At 38.0% G+C, this 22,596-nt stretch overlaps 1 protein-coding gene, 1 non-coding gene and 1 pseudogene across 4 annotated transcripts; all 3 read right to left on the reverse strand.

The window, feature by feature from the left end:
- Positions 1–798: 798 nt before the first annotated feature.
- LOC149015294 (putative chloride channel-like protein CLC-g) lies at positions 799–9,261 on the reverse strand. 2 transcript variants are annotated; one of them, XM_089154926.1, is made up of 8 exons: positions 8,194–9,261; positions 7,892–8,092; positions 7,614–7,791; positions 4,703–4,965; positions 3,365–3,634; positions 2,150–3,278; positions 1,609–1,801; positions 799–1,270 (listed from the first exon to the last, which is right to left on the reverse strand). In XM_089154926.1, the coding sequence occupies exons 1-7, from the start codon at positions 8,349–8,351 to the stop codon at positions 1,658–1,660; spliced, it is 2,343 nt and encodes a 780-aa protein (XP_089011052.1). In that variant the 5' UTR covers positions 8,352–9,261; the 3' UTR covers positions 799–1,270; positions 1,609–1,657. The 2 variants fall into 2 exon arrangements, with proteins under 2 accessions (XP_089011052.1, XP_089011051.1); XM_089154925.1 differs by having other exon boundaries at positions 799–1,348.
- LOC149015295 (uncharacterized) lies at positions 9,253–20,060 on the reverse strand (annotated as a pseudogene). The gene is made up of 5 exons (XR_016173390.1): positions 17,352–20,060; positions 15,399–17,060; positions 15,220–15,275; positions 14,231–14,380; positions 9,253–13,199 (listed from the first exon to the last, which is right to left on the reverse strand). The product of XR_016173390.1 is annotated as an uncharacterized LOC149015295 (transcript).
- A 1,396-nt stretch (positions 20,061–21,456) lies between these two features.
- TRNAQ-CUG (transfer RNA glutamine (anticodon CUG)) lies at positions 21,457–21,528 on the reverse strand. The gene has a single exon. It is a non-coding gene; the product is annotated as a tRNA-Gln (tRNA).
- Between the last annotated feature and the right edge of the window lie 1,068 nt (positions 21,529–22,596).

A 22,596-nucleotide genomic window follows, 5' to 3' on the forward strand; every position in this document is an offset into this window, starting at 1 on the left:
ATTTGCAAAGGTAGGGCAGAGCGTGGTCTAAAGAAAAGAAGGAAAAAAAAAACATGTAATTCTCATATGTAATGGAACGAGAGAAGAAAAAAAAATATCCCACTTATTATTTTTCATATTTTTTTACAAAATTTTACTTATTTTGTGGATTTTAAAAAGACCTAAGGTAAAAAAATTAACATGTCACATCATCAAATAAGTTTATTTAATTTAAGGAAGTTTGTCTACTAGCTTTGTAATAAGTTTCCTTAAAAAATTAACATGTTAAATATTTCAACGGACAAGCTTCTTCTGCCTCATTAAGTTGATACCGATTGATCGATCGGATCAACATTAATGAAAACAGTCCTAGTAGGTAATGGTTTAGATACACACGTATATGGTGAAACATCGTCCACAGGCATCCATGTTTTCCTCAGCGAGAGAGCTCGTACTCAATGAGTGCTGAAGAAACATCTTACCAAGGCATCTAAATTCTCTTCAATTGCAGGTCCAGGAGAGTATAATCACACAACCTTACGCCCGATTCATAGATGATTCTTAGAGATGGTAGTTTTATCTTTTATGTTTCCATGAAGAAAACGCCATATTCAGCCAGCCATTCAGTCTTGGAAACTCCCAACTGGAAACAACACACTTACCAGGGAAGACTAGAAATGGCAATGCAAAAGCACTTGAATTTCTCGGATTCATAAACCTGCAACATTTCCTTAATCATCCTGAAAAATACATAGTAATAACTATCATTGGGAGTAGAAAGGAAGGAATGCTTATGCAATGAAACTACGTGATGGGATCTTCAATTAGTTCCGGGGTTAAGGGTAGTGTGAACAAAGCACCAGGCACTGAAATTGGGCACAACCAGTTTATATACAGTCTTCATGCTATCAGCTAGAACATTTGGGAGTCAGTTTGCTGTTGATCCATCGATCAACTGAAGCTAAAATATGAAAAAGGCACATGCTTAATGAGGTCAAATATCAAAGAATTCTGAAGAAGCACAAGTTCCAAGCCAAATAATCAATATGACTTTCACATATTCAATGCTTTGTACACAGAGAGCCGTCTAATGTTCTCTTCTTGTTTCGCCTCCTGTTTTACTGTTTTGATAAGTATTCAATTTCAGGGTTACATCTCTCTTTTCGGTTGAGCACAAGCCAAGGTAGCCCATTATGCAAGTGCAACAAACGCCGGAAGGGCCTGCTGGAGCGCTTTCTTCTTGGAGGCTGGTCCATAATACTCGAATTGCACTGTAGGAAGCATCCATAATCTGAAGGAGAATGACCGGTCTCTTAGTTATAAGTTTTTGTTTATAAGTTTTTGTTGTAGTGGATGAGTTCGTGGTACTCTGTCAAGCAGTAAGACACTAACAGTAAATCCCAGTTGGTAGTCATTTTAGTCAAGTCTATTGCTCATATTCCTAATGTTATATTTACAATGCAACAAGGAAAAGTGTTGCACTAAATTCTAGGGGATAAATAACTGTTAAACAGAATGCACTACAGCACAGATAAATCATGAGACTCATGACAAGCAATGCAACCTCATCCTGCTTCAAAAGATCTGAACAAAATAAATGCTGATGCCCAACTATCATAAGTTATGTACCTCATATAGCTCTGTAAGGATCACTATTTTCGACTCTTTCCGTGTCTTCCTAAGTTGCCCAAAAAAGTTTAATTATACTGCAAAATTGGAATCTCAGTCTCTTCCATCTGCTTTTCACCAAGGAAGGATGCAATCCCAAAATATGTTCAGGCATAAAATCGTGCCTGGTTAATATGCCTACAACTGGATATCTCTGCATTATAACAGCAAAACAGTACCAACAATTAGACAGGAACTATAAGCACAGAAAGACAAGTTCCTTCACAAAATATTCAACCCCCAAAAGTAGTGTACAGACCCACGTTATGAGCTTGGAGTCATTGAATGGAAGAAGTGCTTGGCACTATCACACCTGAACCTTTCATGGCCAGGTATGAGTTTGGTTGTCTTAAGAAAGGTAAGCCAGATCATGTGAGACCATAAAGGAAGGCACCTTATATGAGGTGCATTGCAATTCTGCCTACTGTTTCTCCAGGCTATCTCATTCACCGATGGTAGATTTAACTGTGTAAAATAAAACAAATTAGACAGGATTACTTACACTAGAGCACTTGGGTACCACCAGTAGGTGCCTCAAACCAAGATCTCGGAAAAGTATGAGAGACTTTGCAAGTGACATTGTTTCCACTGCTGTGTAGGGTGAAGCATTTGTAAATGGGTGCAAATCCACAAACATCTCCATATCTTCCTCTGTCAACTGTATGTCTTCTGTCTTCTCACTATCACCTGAACCCTTCTTTGAAAAATCATCAGCAGAGAACTGATCTATGGCATCAATGACAGTAGATACAGGGCTAGGAAGGAAAGCTTTCTTCTTTAATAACACAATAAGGTGGCTGCGGAGGATTAGACCATATAATTGTGAGGAATCTGAAACTGGAGGTTCATCAATCACAGGGAATCCATGATGCCTTGTGGTTTTGAGGATGTGTACTATATTGCTGACCTTTTCAATGCCATTGAGGACCTGAAGTGGTCCTGTGACGACATCACTAACTGACAGTTGTCTCATGTATGGTTCTGCATGAGTTTCTAGGTAAGGAAGCCCTTTCAACTTCATAATAATGTCATATATATTACCATTAACGGTGTCAGCTACAGTCTTTGAGACAAGAAGAACCAGCATCATCAGGGGAAGCAATAACAGACTATTTGTCAGTTCCAGGAGAATAACACATAAGGACACAGTCATCCTCATTGATCCACCAAGAAGGGAAGCAGAACCCAACACGGCAAAGAGGCCATGATTGAGATTTGAGTGGGGCTTCATCAGCATCCCAATGAAGCGCCCATATCCTGCCCCTGTCACAATCACAGGCACAAACAGACCTGAGGGAGCCACAACACCATAACTTAAGATACCAAGAACATAGCATGTAACAAAGAAGAGGAGGATTGACATGTGGTGGAATTCATCATCTGTGTTCTTGCTGAAAAGGTTTTTAATTGCATCATCATTTGTGTTGAAAAACAGGCTGGCGAGTTCATTGTAATGGCCTGGAGGACATTGGAACTTCTTGTAGTTACCGGACCTTCCAATCGTTGGGCATGCTTCTGATGCATCAGTAGGGCAAGGTCGGCAAGTTGCAATCCATGGCAATAGAAATAGACAACAGGATGTGAATATGGAGATTGTGCAACCAAGAACTATTCTGTAAGCATGTCCCTTCCTGAAATGATTGAAAAATATCACTATGCGTTCAAAAGTTTCAATTGAATTCCAAAATCATTGTTGAGAAAAAGAGTTAGTTTTTACCCATTGATTAGATTGTATAATCGGAGGACCTTCTGCAGAAGAAAGTTATATAAACTTCCCAATACGCCCCCAATAACTCCAAGAACTAGAACAGCAGGTACGTCTGAAAGGTGATATGTAACATTTTCTGAGGTCACATTGAACATTATCAGCCCTCCTTTACCAAATAAGCCACACTTGCCACTAATACAAATGTCAATCAGAGCACGGAGAACAATAGCAACCACAGTTGTTGTGAAGAATGCTCTCCAAAGAAGGGCACTTCTCCACCTGCAGAAAAATGTGGTGATGTTAAAGTTGAAACCATTTCAAAGACATGATGTGCATGCCAGAGATTACCTAACCATGATAGCAAGAAGTTGAATGGCTGACTTACTAACAGTGAGAAATTTAGAGGGTGATTAATGCTTGCAAATAGGAGAAGAAAGTAACAAAATTTGCAGAGAAATATCAAATTCTAGGAAAGAAAAATAGCAGGGTAGCATACAAGAATCCAATGCAACAAAACACCATAGCAATTGATGACATTAAGAAAGATGTCCTTCTGTCAAGATTAAGAATGTCTGATAGGAAGCTTGTTGCCCAATTATTTATTTTTGTAAGGGTCATGGACCAAAATATTTCCTAGAGAAACCCACATATTAGAGATATGTGGATACGAACAATGAGTCTAAGTAGAGATCCAATCATCCAAATGCTACAGAGTACCCAACAACTGTAGATCCATTTTTTGATATCTTCTAAACTTATAGCATGTGCTGACACAGGTTGGTTGAGCCAGCCAAGCATGACATTTTATAATTTTCATTGAAAGGGGGAGGGGGGAGGGTCCATTCTGACCACGTGGTCAGGGGTTTGAGTCTGGACCCAGCCTCTTTATAAACGTAAGGGCAAGGTTGCTTGCATTATGACCCTCACCAAATCCCACTGTGGTGGGAGTGCATTTGAGTATGCCCTTTTCCCCCATATTTAGTATCATTGTTATGCATGTTGCTAGTCTGATACAACATTCTCTAACATAAATGATCTTCCCAACCTCTGCATACCTCAAAGAACCCCCCCCCCCCCACCCCCCCCCAAAAAAAAAAAAAAAAAAAAAAAAAAGAAAAAGAAAAGAAGAAGAAGAAGAAGAAGAAGCTAGAAATCATTAGCCTTAGTGTAATAGTACTTGATAGATTCAAGGCGTTTAGCAACTTACACAAGACTGTTAGCGCCTTTAGAAGCAAGGACTAAAATGATCAAGCTCATACAGAGTTGGTTGTAATTAATTACAAAAAGCAAAAAAAATGCCATTAAAGAATTATTACTGAAAGCAACAACTGGAAAATTACTCATTACCATGATGCCATTTCTTCCAGAGCAAACAGAACACCTCCAACAGGAGCACGGAAAGCAGCAGCAATTCCAGCAGCAGCTCCACAGGTTATGAGATCACGTCTATCTCTATCATTCTTGAAGAGACGTAGCGGTCCCCATGTTAAACCATATCTTTTTGAACCACCCTGACCTAGTAATGCCGCAATAGAAGCACCAGTATGCACCATCGGCCCTGCCTTTCCCACATTTAGAGATGAAGATACTGCTGTAATACTACCAATAATCTGTGATTTACATGAACATTTAAGTAGGAGCCTTCTTGATTTTCACTAGAAGAAACACCAAATAATTATTTTTTTCTTTAAAACATAAAAAATAAGCAAAAACTGCATGCTGTAAAGCAGCAAAGAAATTTTTTTCAAAGTTTGTAACCAAAGCACTCAAGGGTGAATTGTACCAAAAGAATAGCATGTTGGGCCAGCCCCATGTGTAGTAGTTTGGGCTTAGTTGGGTCCGAAAACCCAAATGAAGTCAGAGGGCCATTGAGTTTGCATCAACTACCTTTCCTTAGTGGATTGTAGAACTCAAAGAACCACCTTGTTAAGTGTTGTGGGGCTTTGTTACAAGAGAAGAGAAGGAAGAGAGAGAATTAGGGAATTCTCTTTAAGGTGAGGCAAAGTAAAAGGTTTTAGAAAGGATAACGGTTTCAAGTTTTCAACTTAATTGAGAAGAAAAGAGGAAGTTTGTTCATAGAGCTCTTGGAGAAGAAGTGTCATTTCTTGTGTGGGGCGTTTGCACTCACATTTGGATCGTTTTCAAGGTTGTTTCGCTACATCATTCTGTTGTTCAGCCAGGTAACTAAAGTTGTAGCTTGCTTGTTTGGTTTGAGTTCACAAGCATTAGGGGGAAAAAAAGTTTCATGGCTTTTAGAGGTGACGTGGGAGAATTTTCAAGGAATTGTGAGGTAACTTTGTGTCTCTCCAACTGCTTGTTATTTCTTTCTCAATCTTGTGGTGCATCTCAAGTTTGGCCATAAACTTGGGTGATGAAACATTATACTTTTTTGTTTATTAGTGGATTATTAGTTGCTGGCTTGCTGCCCTGTGGTTTTCTCATTTATTTGTTTTCTTTGATTCACACTACAAGGAAGGCTTTTTTGCATGTGTTCCCAACACAGAAGTTGCTGAAAGCATAATTGTAAGAGCAAATTGCACTGGCACCCCAAAATGGGCCTACACACCCCCATTTATATTTAAACACATAAGTCCTTTCTTTTTTTTTTGTTTCTATTTTCACTTTATCCCTTTCTTATTCTCCAACTTTGAACCTCTCGTCTCCTTCCTTGCCCCCCGTTGCTGGTGTTTTTGTTTCCTCTGGTCCTCCTCTCCTTTCTTTTGTCCCTCCCTCCTTTTTTTCCCTTCTTTTTTTCTCTCTCCTTCCTGTTGTTTTCTTTTCCTTTTTTTTTTCTCTCTCCTTCTCTTTCGCCCTTTTTCTTTCTGTTCCTTTTTTCTTTTTTTCTTTTTTTTTCTTTCTTTCTTCTTCGTGTGTGTTTTTGTGTTCTTTTCTTTTTCTGTCTTTTTCTTTGTTGTTTTCTTTTCGTTTGTGCATTAGGCTTGTATTTTGTTTCTCATTTTTATTTTGTTTTCCGTGACATCGTTGGTTTCTTGGATATTCTAACATCTCGGGTTTCTAGCTCGTTCCACTGTGGTGTCAATATGGGTGAATACTCGCGAGTCGTTCTACGATGATGATGTGAGATATTTAATTCTCCCCCTTTCTATTGTTTCTTTGCCCATAATGACTAAGCCTTACATTATTAGTTCACCCCCGCTGTTGTATATTCATATTTTTTATGTTTCTTCTTATTGCGACTAGCAAAACATTTTCATTGTGCACTCTTCTTCTTTCTTCTTCTTCTTCAACTAAACATTGAACAAACTCGAGATTTGAAAGGAAAGGGCGAGATCAGGAGATTTCAACATTTTCGCTGATTTGCGAATCGCCATTTCCGACATCTAAAAGACAATTGTTTCGCGAAGGTCGGCGTTTTTTCTCTTCTTCTCCGGCGTGTAAGGGTATTTTTGGAATTAAAAAATTAACGGTGGGTTAACCGTTTACTAACGGAATGGACTAGTTGTTTATTGAATTGGGGTGTCGTGTTTTTAAACATAAATGGGGTGTCGGTGCTTTAGGCCTCCATTTTGGGGTGCCAGTGCAATTTGCTCTAATTGTAAAGTAGAAGTTTCTTTTTGCATGACTTACATGTAGAAGTTTCATTTCATACATTAGCAAGCATAATTGTTAAGCACAATCAGCTGTAGCTCATGATGTCCATCATGGTGAAAGTGAAAATCAAGGAGACACACGAACGGATTTTTTCATGCCTTACACGTAGCGAAGTGGAGCAAGAATGAGTTTGCAATTCAAGAAAAGGGTACAGAACTTTAACTAGTACAATCTACTGGCATCAAAATCAGCATTCAACATCACAGTGGACTCTTACAAGTAACTGTCTATATATGAATGAGTTGGAAGAATAATCATATTTTCATGGCCAGAGCGGAAAAAAATGATCCTGGAAGAAAACTCCCCTATGGAACTTCCAAACCCAAGACTGAAACAGGTTATAATCTTCACTCTTCAGAAGATCGAAAACCTGCTTCAAAGTTCCACAGAAAGAACACCTTCTCAGGATAAATCATGGAATTCTCACATTTTATCCCCCGAAACAGAGGTCATACCCACTTATCAAGAATGCACAGAGTCTCAGAAAACAGTTTCACTACTCCAAACTTTAAGTGATGGAACTTATATGTGCTTCTCATATTCATATTGCATAAAATATCCAATGATTTGATAAAATAAAAAAATCAAAAGCCAGAAATTAGTTCCATATAAACAAAGAAATACTCCAGGAACCTTAAAATCTAACCTTTACGAACAAAGTTCGCTTAGACAGAATTCCTGGAGCATCCACACCGTTCAGATAAGCCTTGACTTCAGGTATACCAGAACCAGCGGCTGCAGGTGCCAGAAAAACAGTAATAACCGACGAGAACAGAATGAGAACGAAGTTGCAAACCGTAAAAACCGCAAAGGCCATCGCGTACCTGTGCGAATCCTTTGATTAGGTGAAAGCAAGATGGAAAAGGAAAGCGACACAGCAGAGCAGAGTTTAGTCGGATGTAGAAAGAAGTTAAGACATGTCACCTCTGCTCAAACATCATAAATGATGTGATAACAAACTTCATTCCAGCAACATTCTCGACGGCGAGGTTATTGAAGAATCCAACTAGTCCAGTAAGAGCGCCTACAAGGAAACACAGTATCCATTTCATGACTAGATACTGCAAAATCTGGAACTTGTCACGGCTCCTCCAATCTTGCTTGAAGAAATCATTCTCAATCAACCTGCATTTCACATAAACAATGAACAAAGATCTTTAAACAAGACAAGATTTGAAAAATCAAACAAAAAGGCAAAAAAAAACATAACATTGATCGACGCTTACTCGTAATCCAAACTCTCGATGGGGCAGACGTTGGAGCCGACAATTGCGACTTGAGAAGTAGCGTTGGAAGCGCATCGACGAAGAAGTACCCCATCGTGATCGTCGAGCAGAGGTCGAGTCAGAGAGGGAGCTTCTTCATCTCCTTGTCTCGCTGCCATTCTTGGGGTTTCAAGGAATCTTTACGAAGTCGGACTGAAGGAGAAGAAAACGTTTGTCTCTGCACGAGGGTGGGGACGTTGGGTTCGCCCGCCCTTCAAGTTTGTTTGCTTCGTCACTTTGTATAGCGCACACGTGCAATTAAGCAACTAACCAAGGCTGGTGAGGATGATTCAATGCTGTGGCAGCACAAGCTGCCAACGGCTGGATGTGCTGCCGTACACTATCTTTAAATCTAGCCGTAAATTCAACAGCTGCAAGTGCTGCCGCAGCCTAAGTAAAGCCCGTGATTCAGGACAAACGGGAACCATCATTTATATTCATTCATTTCATTTAACGAAGGGAAAACGGCGGGGTAGTTTTTGAACGGAATCTCTGCACGTGGGAATCCATGTTTCTGTGGCCTTTCACAAGCCTTCACGTGTCTAGATTCTAGAAAATGCCGTGTCTCCATGAAAACCTCGGCGCCGGTACCAACTTTGAATACCGAAAATCAAAACTGTACCGTACCTAATTTACATGATGTGGTACGGTTTCGGTATTTGCAAAAACAATTCGGTATTAAATCGGTATAAAAAAATGGTTTAAACATGGTATCTAGTCCTGTACACTTTTGGTACAAACAAACTCATACCACTTTTGTTATTAATTCATTGAGATCTTAATGAAATTGTGACCAAACAATTGATAGAATTTGATATTATCAGAGACAAAACAAGTAAATCTAAGAAGAATGATGGACTAAACAAAAAACTGAAAAAGGGAATTATGTTTAAGGTAAACGTAAAATGTTTTCATTGTAAAATTACATTTATATCCCTTAATTTGGTACAGTACCAATTTGGTACTGTTTGGCATATACTGATGGTATGAGTGCCTAAAACCGAACTCTCTTGAAGAAATTTGATTTCCGTACATATTATACTGAATTTTGAACGGTGCGGTATAGTGAAATTTTAGACGGCATGCGTTCGGTACAGTTAAACGGTTTCGGTATGCAATTGACACCCTTAAATTCATCTATAACCTATTGCAAGAAGTAAATAATGAATCTTGACCCAAAAAAAAGTAAATAATGAATAATTAATTTCATGCCTTTATGGTATTAATTTTCATTGATTTTCGATCACCCTTTGGGAGAACAATGTGCTCCTCTAACACTTCACCACATAGTAAATGTAAGACTTATATAAGACCCACTTGAAGTTTCACTCATAAGTCACAACTATCCATTTTGTAAGGGCCTGTTTCACTACATGAATCTAGGGATTTGAAATGAAATGAGATTTCAAATCTATGGATTCATTGTTCCAAAAAAAAAAAAAAGGTTTGGTTAGCCTCAAATCTACCGAAGTTCATAGACTTCCGTTGAATTACTCCGCATGAATCTACAAATTTATTTATTGTATATTTAAAGTGTAATTCATGGACTTCACCCAATACCCAAAAATGGCTTCATTCACATTTTTAGGCATAAAGCTGAAATTTTGAAATCCAGAGATGTTTTACAACCAGACGGGTATAAATCTCCAATTCATGAATCGAGAGATTTGAAAACTCTGAATTTAGATAATCACACAGTCCCTAAAGTGAGTCCCACTTCTCTTGTGCGATGAAGATGCATCAAGAGAACACATTGTTCTTCTATGATGGAGAGGTGATTTAGACTCATTTTCATTCTCATTTTTTAAATTTAAAATAAATTAATATAAAAATAAACGTTTGGTCAAAAATGAAAAATAGTTTAGTAACTTTTGTCTAGAATAAATTATGAAAAGAAAAAGAAAATTGATATATTAAAATACAACATTGTTAAAAAATGAATAATGAAATTTGATACTAAAACGATTTATGCTTAGATAAGCCTGATTGGTAATATATTGAAACTGGTAGATTCCTGATGTAACAAAACCACAAACAGTTTAAACTTAAAGAGTTCAAGAGAGGCCAGGTCAATAAACTAGTAAAATAACACTAAAATGAAAACACCATAGACCATAATGCTCAGGCCATCACTGCAAATATGTAATAGAAGGATAAATCATTGGACTCCACCATTTTTTTTCTTTTCCAGGTTTAATGCATTGGATTATTGCAATGATTCGACTTAATGGATCATCATGTGTGATCAAAACATGGAAGGATATCATCATGAACCCTACTGCAGCACCCAAAAAAAAGAAAGCATGAACCCTACTGAGACTTTAATAGTTAAATTTCAATATAGGCAGTTTTTGCTATAAGATCTATATTTTAAAGAATCAAGTCAGAGTTCATTTCAGCCAAATGTACAACGAAATATTTCACTTCCAGTCTTTGATAAGCAAAATATACATTTGACTAGCCTTCATGGGTCAAAATTATATAGCAGAATAACCCATAATAATCAGTACACATCTTCAAAAATGAAGGCAACCCAAGCCAATAGGAATTGGCAAAGGGTGTCATTTTAGTGGTTTTCTCAGGTTAACTGATATAGTGATATCATGACTTTGTTGGATGTGCCAAGCTAAAAGGAATTTCAATGGTTATCTTCGGTTGAAATCACGACCTAGCTCCTGGGGAACCTTATCCAAGGCCTAATCATATCATTTCTGAGGAACTTGTTCTTTTTCAAATCTTTGCAGATAAATCATGAGATTATACTTCACACAAAGGAAGTAGAGGTTGCATTATGTGGGATTTCAATGGCGGTCTTGTGGCGGCTCAAAGCAAATGTGGACATAGTTCTTTGGCAGCTATAACTGAATTTGAAGCCATTAGAGATGGCATACTTCTTAGCTCCTCTTTAGGAGCTGTCGACTAGAATATCCATTCAGATTGTTTACCTGTTATTATTGCTCTCCAAGGTCTCCAATCATCTTTAGATTGGATGAGCCTTAACGTAGTTATGGATATTTTGAGACTTTGTTCTTTGTTTAGTAGGGTTTTATTTAGTTATATTCCTAGGATTGACAATGGTTTTGCTGATTTGCTGATTTTCTTGCTAAGAATGTTTGCAGATTCTCCTTAAACAGAACTAGATGAAGTATACCACTTTTGTTTATTGTGGATTCCACTCCTTTGTATAGGTCTTTTGACCTAAACTCTTTCATTTAATATATAGCTACTTTTATGTTTTGGCCAAAAAAAAAAAAAAGGACCACTGCAGCATCTTCCCCTCAGAAGGCCAGATCCTTGTTTATGGTGTAACATTACCTTTTTTACTTTTTTCCTTTTTTCTTCCAGGAAGTTGACATCAGACAACTTTATAGCTGATCAGCTAGTTAGATAAGCAAGAAAAACTAGGGATTTCATGTTGTAGAGGTTATTAATGGTCTTTTTGTAGTTTGCCCATTTATTGTTGTATCATATGCTATGGTAGTCGTTGTTCTGTTTCTGAAAACAAAAAATTGCTGGTTCTGAAAAAAAAGGACCTAGTCAATGGCTCCAACCATGATACTTTATGCCATCACATTGACTCCAGATAGGCTTAGTTAGGCTATAATTCTTGTGGAACAGTGCAAACATCTTTTGGTTACTGTTTTCCAAATATAGGATTTTTTTTCAGGAAAGCTAGAAGCACTCTTCAATCATTTTAATAGGGACCAGTTCTGTGTGTCTGTTTAATTCTCTATTCTGCACATCAGTTGTATTTTGCAATCGACTTTGTTTTCTTTCTAAATCCTGAGTTGCACAATTCAATTTCTTTAGGTAAATTCAGTTTTCTTTAATATGTCACAAAATCAGCTATTAGAAGTTGCAATTTTGCAACCTCTAACCTTGAATTTTGCCAAAGAATTGAATAAGGCCAACCACAGCCTTCACTTTAAAAGAGAAATCATGATTTCTCTAGCTAATGTTTGATCAAGATCCAATGCAAGGAAGGCTTTAATCAAATGAATAATCCATAGTCTGGGAGATAGAATATCTCCAAAGTACACTTAATTCTGGGATTCCTGAAACTCTCAATTCTTAACATTCTCTACTCTTCTTCTAGTCAACCAATTGAAAGGTGATATTTTTTTGCTTTTTGTTAAATAGCTATTGCATCCATTGGGAAGCTAACGTTTCATCAAATTTTCAGAACAGACACTTGTGACCAACTTATGACCATATTTATGACCAAGTTGGCAAACATGCATAAAAGATTTGTTAAAGCCAAAGAAATCCAGGTATCTTGTTCTCCTCATCAACAGATGAAGTAAGTAAATTGAAAAAAGAAGTTCTGGCTAATCATTGACTCGTATGATATCTATGTTAGCTACTTTACCAAATTGAATATTTATGATATCCAAAAATTTTTAGATCCAATTTCTGTTCGGAAATGATATTTTTCCAGCCCTTTTCTAGTTTAATGTTACCATTTTTTGCCTTGTATTCTTTTTGAATTTGTAGTCAAACAGTAGTTTCTATTATGTTCCTAAAGCACAAGATATCTGATTCTTGTTACAAGGAAGAACTGCCAACATGTGCCCTCATATTTGTAAGAATAAAACTTAGTGGAAAATGTCTGCAGTTTATAGTGCTTTTCAGATTTCCTGCAGTATTTTCAGCCGAACTTACTGATTCTACATATAAATTGGCTAGCCAATCTGCCATGCATATGCAATAGTGTAGAATCAAAATCAACCAACAATCAAAACCCAATGAGTCAGGGAATTAGTGCAAACACTTTATGCATGTATAAGTAAAGAGTCCAAGCTCCAATTGTTGACACAATTAGTACAATCTCCAAGGTGCAAAATATATAGGAGAATAAAGTTCATCACAGGAAACTGAAAGGATTTCAGTGAGCTTACATGAATTCCTGCTTTTGTAGCAGCCCAAGTCTGATATACCGACATCCTCTCAGAATCAGGATCTTTGACCTAATAACAAATTCACAATTTCCACTAAATCATAAGTATCACAAAGCATCTAATGGTTTTCTGAAAGAGAGAAAGATATTAGAGTGGAAAATTGCTTGCAAGGACATCAATAAACTAGTGTCAACTTTCTTTGAGGAAGAGTATGGCTCTTGAGAGGATAGACTGCAATTCATATCACATTTAATGCAACAGACTTATTCACTAAGACATACTACAGTGCATTTTCCTGTAACAGTTTCATCTTCATTTGATACACAAAATGGTAGTTACCCATTAAAGGTCTGTTTTGGAACATCAAATATCTTCCTCAGTAGAACCACCCTCTTCCCTCCTCTCACCAATTATAAGGGGAGAGAGGGGAGAGAGAAAGAAGAAAGAAAAAAAAAGGGAAGAGGGATTGGTTTTTTTTTTTTTTTGGATGGGGGGGGGGGGAGTATTTATCTTGATATACTCTTTCAGATCTAGAAGGCCCAGATAACGCACCAGTTAACTACACCTGCGTGTTTCATTCATGAAGCCTATAGGGTAAACAACTAAACAGTCATCGCTCAATGGGTATCAGAGTTCATGTAACCCAAATAAAGCGTCTCAGTGTCAAACTGAAGAGATAACACCAGAGGAGTCTAATCCCTTTGACCACGACAGTAGTATACAGTATACAAGCCAAAAGAAGACTACTAACCTTGTTGAACCGTCCAATGTTAAACCTACCAAGAACAACCAAAGCATCCCCCCTGCCCCCAAAGACAAACAATAAATAAAAGGAAAAGAAAGGAAAGGTGGGCAGTAGGGCTTCCTACCATAACAAAGCAGACCGAAACATCACTTTCTAAAACCACAAATGAAGCAAATAACAGTTGAAGCTCCCTCCCATGGTTTCTCTATATGGTTTCTTCTGTGTTGAACACTTGGAACTTCTAGTAATGCTTCCATTTCAAATAACAGATTGCAGATTCATGAAAATATTAAAGCGCCCATACAGCAATTTGCATGCTTGCAAGAGTATTCTGAGTTACTTCCATTACATTTACCTTCTTCATAACAGCCATAACGAGATTGTCCAGCTGGGGAGTTGGCCCAGCAAAGAATCCTGGTCCTTGCACTGCACAATCAACGCAAAGGTAAGCTACAGCTTTGGAGCCTAGATTCAGAGTTTTCTCAACCCACTCTGTAGATCCAACCTGAAATCACAAATATCAGCACTTCAATATATCCAGCTTTAGGTCATTAAGAGGTAACATATAAGACATCCAACATAAAACCTGGGAAGGTCCATTTAAAAATCTGCAAACCATGACTCATGAGTGCAAGCCAGTCAGGGAGGAGGTAATAATTACTAAGTTTTCCTTCCATGATTATATTCCAGACAGTTAATGCCCTTTAAGACATATTTTTCTTTTGGCCTCTATTTGTATTTCTTAACTGATATTTAGGTAGAGTTGTTCTATTTGTACACCCTGCCTTTTTATACTTCTTTCCTTCCTCTTGACACAATTTTGTTATTCATCAACAAGGATAATCTAATTATAGCGTAAGTGTTGAATCCCAGTGTCAGCATCAAACTTTATCCAAACAAACCAGAATGAACACATAAATATTTGAAATCATTTAAAATTCCACCAAAATACCAAAAGCTTCAAAAAAAAACCAGACCTGGTGTTGATTTTCCCTAATGGAAAAAAAAAAAAAAAAGAAAAACACCTCTTCTGGAGATGGAAAAAATTATCAAATTCTTTGGAATTCCACTGAATCAGAATCATAGGTACAAAAATTTATTGAGGAAGGAACAGGATGAAGCAGTCTCATCTTTCATTTTAAACTAAAAAGTACAAGGTTCATGGTGACAAGACATTGTCATAGAGCCCCCCCACACAAGCTTATTTGTTAAACAGAATATATCACCATATGCAAGAATTAGTGAACCATGATGGGAAAAGATCATCCAATAATCTGCCTATTTTGGCGAGTAGCAACTAAGACCAGTAGAAAAATAGAAACTTCATGACCCTAGCAGTTTTACCTTTCAACCACCGTTCCATTATGAAAGATACTGTCCATTGTGATTGGATTAAGATCCTACAGCCCACAAGAACACACATGTAAATATGGTTTTCTTCTTCTTCTTTATTTTCCCCCTCGTTTTTTGGGTTTGTTGGGTGGCCATGGGGAGGGTTTGGGTGGGGACTCAGTATTACCTACCATTCCAAATTCTTCAGCATCCCCAATGCATATAGAACTAAGGTCCTCCTTGGTATCCACCCAGAGTGCATCAGAAGGGCATCTTGCCTGGCAATACCAAACAGAGTTGCCGTTCCACTGTTGGGGTCAACAGCACCATATGTCCATGCATGGTTTCCTAGAAGCACATAATGATCAGGCTCTTCTCAACCCTTTATGACTGCAAAGATATTGTAGATTTTGACCATCTTTTTCTCCTCCTGGAAAATGAAAAGACGATAATAAAATTCTTAAGATAGATATTGGATATCATGCTCACATATCAGGATCTTCTCTCATGAACAACACTAGGTTGCAAACTGGGGGCTGGGGAGGGAGAAAAAGAGTCAGACTGCCCAGCATAATCTTCAACCTGAACCGTAATATAGTACTAGAACTAAAACAAACCATAAAATGAGGCACTGTTGAAAACTGAATCATTTATATTGTCTATCAATCTAACATTTAAGGTAGTAAGTGGCCATGTGTTACTTGATGATGCCATTTCTAAACAGATGTACAAACAGACAATTACACGATGAAACTTGACACTCCACCATGGACTGAAAAGAATCTCCAATGACAATTTACCTCTCATCCACTGCCTCCTTTCACTCCATAGTCTAGCCTAATACTCTTTCCAGGTTCACTGCTAGAAACTGCAATTCAATAATAGCACAACCCCATTATCAAATCCCTAGTCAGAACCTGAGACTACCCAAAAAGAACATGAGCATGAAAAGATGAGGGGATTAAACACTGTTACAACTCACGTTGTAATGTGAGTCAAACCATCACAAATCTCCTCCAGCACCCAAGTTACTGACACCTACACCCCTTCATTAAGGATTTCAGCCACTGAAGCCATTCTATCCAAAACCTGCTATAAACCATGTCCCCTCCCATATTTATTTATCAAAACCCCAAGAGGATGCCAATTATCTAACCAGATTCTTTGATCAATACCATTCCCAATTTTCACCATCATCTCCTTTCCAGATTGTCTTAGATGAAGCATCTTTTTCCAAGACCAAGAGGAATCCGGTACACATTTAACTGTTCAATAAGAGTCTCTCCTTAAAGTACTTTGAGTGGATCCACCTTAAGTCGAGTGAATTATGCTTTGAGCCAACCTTCCAAAACAATTTGATGCAAGCTGCCCCATAGACATCCTTTAATCTTCTAATACCCAACCCTCCCTCCTCTGGTAAACCTACTGCCACTCAACTGATACAGTGCAAGAAGGAATTACGGTCTGACCCATTACACAAAAATGCACTCATAAGTATTCATTTTTCCCAACACCATCTTCGAGATCCCCAGTGTTCCTGCCCAGTGAATGTACATACTTTGCATCACAGTTTGGACTAATTCTAGACTTGTAACTGTTTCCTTAGAGCTTCCAAAATAAGCAGACCTAGATAGTTTTGTGGATACCAATGGCCAACCTAGATATTTAACCAGCAAGGAGCACTTTGCACTATCAACCTGCTGAGACAATCTATCCTTGTTCGCTTCTACTGGAACTATATCCAACCTCCTCTTTATTCATTTTCAAGACTGACCCACTTCCAAAATCCTCCAGTATCCTGATCACAGCATTGAGAGACTCCTCCGCCGCCACGGAGAATATCATAACATCACCTGCAAGCATACAATTTTCCTGTTCTTAGTTTCCTATGCCAAAAATAAAAAAATTAAGAAAAGATGAGGCACTGTGCAAGTGGCACTGTTTTCTTCAACCTTTTACCTTATTCATTTGCCATCCTAATTAAGTAATAGGTGGCAACTGTTGATCATTGAACTAGTTAAAACAACTGCGGGGGGGGGGGGTGACCCTAGGATTACTGCTTGAATAACAATAGAAGTAGTCATCATCCATCCACCTTAGCGGAATGGCAATGGAAGAAAGCAAGATGGAATAATCTTGATTACCTGCAGTTCCTCTTTTCTCTGGTGTTCCAGCAATGAATAGAACTGTAGAATTGTACGAGTTTCCAGCAATTGCAATGCCGACCATATCAACTATACTGCAGTTATCACAAAATAACACTGCCTTCAAAATCTTGAGCCAAACACTAGAGATCACTTATGGTCCTTCAGTCTCTTTTCCTGCCATTGCTTGCCATATAAGTTCATAACTCACCCTTTTACTCAGAAAGAGTGAAGGGGCACAGATAATCAGAAATTGATAACTGCAACTCTAAAGTGATTGTCCCCAACTCTTCAGCAAATCAGTGCCATAATACCTCAAGGGAAGGGTGTGGAAGCCATAATCATGCATCCATACTCCTGTCTTAAGCTTACTGCTAAATCCTACCTGCCAGAAGTGGATCGAATGTCTTAGATTTGAAAGGTGTTTGGACTTTGGATCAATCATATGACTCTTGTGATTCATTCAAAAAATATCTCCAAGTGCTAAATAATTGTAACAAAAGGCAGATTGTAGAACTTCCATACCAAAAGCTGTCAATGAGACTTATATAATAGATATGATTGAAGCAATTTGGTTTCCCTCACAAAAGTGAGAAGTACTTCAAGACTCAATTCTCTAAAAGGATGCGAAACTTCACCCGCTTTTTGACACTACCCCATCTGTCATAACCAATACCGATCTTACTATGCATCAGTTTGATTGCCAAGTCAGCATTACCAGCTTTCCTTAATGCATTGATCATAGCAGTTCGAACTCTTCCTAGTATCTCACGACCTCTATCAACAATTCCATCAGCCAACTTGCAAGCCTGCTCAATGCGACCTGCTTTACACAGAACATTAATCATATCCTCATAAGCTGTCTCTGGAAGAACTCCCATTGGTGCAAGTTCATCCAATATCTTACAAGCTCGGGCAACCTTGCCAGAAAGGCAAAGCCCAGTTGAGAGAACTCTGAAAGAGGCTGGAGTGGGTGTTATACCCTTGTCAATCATCCTGTCCCACAACTTCAATGCCTCTTCGTTTCTATGTTCTTTGAACAATCCATGATGAGGATTGTGTATGCATAAACAGTCTGATCACAACCTTCACATTCCATCCTACTAAAGAGCATCCAAGCTTCATCAATCCTTCTACACTTGGAGAAGGCATCTATAAGTGCATTGTAGCAGTACGAATCCCTTGTGCATCCCTTGTCAATCATTTCCTCAAAAAGCTTCTCTGCTTCATCCACTCTACCAAATTTTCCAAGGCCATCAATAAGGCTGGAATAGAACACGGCATTAACAGAGATTCCATTCTCTCTACAGAACTGGAAGTACTCCATGGCCTTCTCCAGCTTACCAGCCTTACATAAGCCATTCACGATTGCCCCATAAGTGACTTCATCAGGCTGAAATCCATCATCCTTCATTCTCTGGAAGAGCTTCATAGCTTCCTCCACATTTCCAGATTTAGCGAATGAATCAATCAAAGTGGTATAAATCGCCACGTTAGCTTTGCAATCCTTCCTAACCATATTCTGATACACAGTGTAACCTTCAGCAGTCTTACCCTCTTTACAAAGCCCTCCAATCACTAGACTATAAGCATGAGGGGGAACCTCTAGCCCCTTCTCTATCATTCCATGATAAAGACCCAGATAATAATCAAAACCCCCTTCTGCATAACACGACTGCATCAAAGTCAGATAAGTAATCTTATCAGGGTCTATATTTCTAGCTTCCATGTCCCTAAATTTCTCCATTGCTTTCTGGGTTTTCCCTGTCTTGCAATACCCCTTAATCATTATATTATAAGTTACAACATCAGGGGGGTTTTTGCCACCTTCCATAACCTCAAAAACTCTCTTCTGCAGATTCAATAAACGTTGAGTTCACCAACCCATCCAACAGAAAATTATAAGTGAACAAGCTAGGCTCAATCCCATTCTCCTTCATTCGACGCCAGACCCATAACAGCTCCTCCAGCATCCCCTAAAACCCCAAGGTTCTTAATCAAAGAATTAGCCGCAGACACAGTCATAACGTAGTCTTTGTCTCTCATTTCCGCAACTGAATCTCGAATCCTCTCCAAATCACGCACCGATGACAAAGCATCAATCAGAGAAACGTAAGATTCGAGTTTGTGACGGTAGCTTCTCTGTTTACCAGCCCAACTGAAGAATCGAAAAGCAAGGCCAGGTTTTTCTCTAATCTCGGTTGATCTTAGCAAGTAGGCAACGAAATTGGGGGACAATCTGAGCAAAAACTTCTGACAGTAATCGTTTAAGTTTGATTCCATGGTAGGAGAATCGTCTAAGAGACTAAGAATCCGATAGACCCAAGGCGAGGGTTCCAGATTGTTTGGGCTTACGACAAGATTGGAAACATCAACCAAAGGTTCTATCCATTCGGGAGGAGGGAGAGAAGTTTTAGAAATGAACCTTGAATTGGAGTGCAAAGACGACCTCCCAGCAGAAACCGATGCAGCCAGCAGTGCAAAATCCTGAGAACTGCCATTGTTGTATGGATGAAGTATTTGAGTTCTACAAAGAAAAACTAACTGATTGAGGCTCACCTTCCCTGCAAATCGAGACATTGAGAAGAGAAATCCAAGTAACTTGAACTTGGGCAAGAGCGAAGGAAGAAGCACCAAGTTGGTTCCTTTGAATAGAACGAAAATGCGAGCAAAGCCAGGCTAGATGATGAGAAAATCATATCCAGACCATTGGACCCTGAATCCAATAACCCGAGTTCTAATCTCGGTGGGACCTTATTCTTTTTCACTTCGAGAATTCCAGAAAGTTTTTGCCATGAATTGTCTTTGCTAACCTGGCTTAACCTTGTTATTTTCAATTCTTGGAAAAGATTAGGTCAAAGCGTAACAGTAAGTCTTTCAAACATGTGTTTACCAAAAAAAAAAAAAAAAAAGTCTTTCAAACTTGAATATCTGTTCATCCCCTATGGCATTTTATACGGTGTCAGTTTATAAGAAATGATGAAATTTATATCTTTCATTATTGTGAACATTAGTAGTACATATCAGCAAGGTTTAAAGTATCTCACGATACCATACGATACTAGCCGATACGTATCTATATTTTACACAACCGATATGATATATCATGAAATCTAGAGATCTCTACTTAATTGAACTAAAATACATTATTCAGAACGATACAATACTCGATATGGGACGATACGTCTCTTAAAATCACCTAACCACCCCCTATCATAATGGCGATCAAGCTTGTTAACCATCAACCCAACCTATAATATTTCAACTAGCAGACATGTCTGAATTTTGATTAGCAAATAGCAAGACTATAGGCGACCTAGGCGAATTTTAGTTATCAAATGACAAGATTTTGAGAAGTATTGAAACCATATTGCTTTCCAATCTAGGCAAGGCCTTAAGTTTGGGTGATTTGGTTAAAGATTTTTCCTCTTGTGGATGGTAGTGCATTTTGGTCCACTTTTGGATTACAAGTGGTTAGCTCCTATCTCCATGGTTGTTAAGATCTTCCTGTGTGCGCCACCACGTACTCACCGATGGACTTAATGTCTTAGAATCGGTCGAATCTTGTATTTTTTTTTTTTTTGGGAACTAATGTTTTTTTAATAGTAGAAATGCCGTCCTCCACAAGGGTCAAACCTACGACCTCTTCACTAAGAAGTATAGATCTTACTATTCAACCAACCCTACTTAGGGTGTTTAATAGTTTGGGTGATACCTTGACCCTTTTTCACTCCTTGGTTGCTGGGTATTCTCCCACGAGTCCAAATCCTCTACCCGTCAAGGTAATGGTATATGCTCCCTTCATACTTCTCCATGGAGGCCACCACACAATAAAGCTAGAGCTCATTGGGGTCTCATCGCTAATTATTTAGTTAGCACTTAGAAGTGGATCCACCCCTATTGTGCAGTGAAAAGGTAGAGAGGAACATAGACAACTTACACTTTCCAAATACAAAATCATGTGGAGTCCACAAATAAAAAATAAGAAAAAAATTAAAAGAGGTAGGACACGCATATACAAGAATTGAAAATAACAAGGTTAAACCAGGTTTAGCAAAGACTATTCATGGCAAAAACTTTCTGGAATTCTCGAAGTAAAAAAATAAGGTCCCACCGAGATTTGAACTCGGGTTACTGGATTCAGAGTCCAATGTCCTCACCACTAGACCATGGGACCATTGATGTTCATATATTATTATTTTCTTATTATCCAGTGTATCTTTGCTCACATATTCGTTCTTCTCACGGTAGGGGTGTCAATTTGCAACCGAACTGCACCGACCCGTTATAACCCGAACTGAACCTTAATGGGCAATGTTTGGGCTGAAGGGTGGCAAAGCCTGCACCAACCTGAACCCAAACCGCAACCCGTTATATAGTTTAACATTAAATATTGTTTGAATCATCATACTACTACTAGGTAGTTGGTATAAACTATTAGAAAAATTGAGCATGAATTTAAAAATCAAATAGTCATTCTACTACTTGTAAAAGACAATTAGAAAGATTAAGAATGAATGTACAAAGTTTGTTTAAATTAAGTAAATATTTATCAAGTATGAAAATGTTGATTAAGTATGATTATATTTATCAAAAGGTATTTCTATTGCATATCAATTAAATACCAACTCAAAAAAGAGATGGATTTCATATAAGCGGGAAAAAATCAACATTCTCGCAAAATAAGAACCCAATTTCAAGACAATCAATTATAGCAAAAGTTAGAATTTAAAAGGGTTTTTTGTTCGAATATTTGTTTCAAGACCATCCGATAGAGCCTAAGGAATGAGCTTGCAGTTTCTATGTTACTACTTATCATTTGAATTCTTGATTTCTATAAGGTGAGTGGAATTTCTACAATATGGAATGCCTTTTCATTTTTTTAATGAGAATTTATCAATATCAATTTTGTTTTCCATAGAATTTTGGCTATTGTTGTCGGATGCTCGACTATTTATTTTTATTCTTTTTCTTGCATGCCATAAATTATTAGTCCAAACCCAAATCGTATCAAACCGAAACTGGCCCGAAACCGTTATTTTGCTAATGGACTGTGCTTGGAGGTATTTGAGTCATACCCAAATAGGTTGAGGTACTCAAGTTATACCCAACTTATTGTTGAGGTATTTGGGTCACACTCAACTTATGTTCTAATATGAGCCATCAGATTAGTTACGATCTAACGGTGTAATGGGCCTTGTAGGAGAGTCCAATTACCAATAGAATTCAGTATTTATTCTATAAA

The sequence above is a fragment of the Hakea prostrata genome, chromosome 5 (assembly GCF_041222555.1).
Source record: "Hakea prostrata isolate BN-2017 chromosome 5, UWA_Hpros_2, whole genome shotgun sequence".
Lineage (NCBI taxonomy): Eukaryota > Viridiplantae > Streptophyta > Magnoliopsida > Proteales > Proteaceae > Hakea > Hakea prostrata.

Excerpts from the sequence above, each read along its gene's own strand:
- LOC149015294 (XM_089154926.1), bottom strand. The coding sequence starts at position 8,351 with ATGGCAGCGAGACAAGGAGATGAAGAAGCTCCCTCTCTGACTCGACCT. Across the intron at positions 4,966-7,613 it reads AGCGAACTTTGTTCGTAAAG|ATTATTGGTAGTATTACAGC; the intron begins GTTAGATTTTAA and ends TGTAAATCACAG. Across the intron at positions 3,279-3,364 it reads TTATACAATCTAATCAATGG|GAAGGGACATGCTTACAGAA; the intron begins GTAAAAACTAAC and ends CAATCATTTCAG.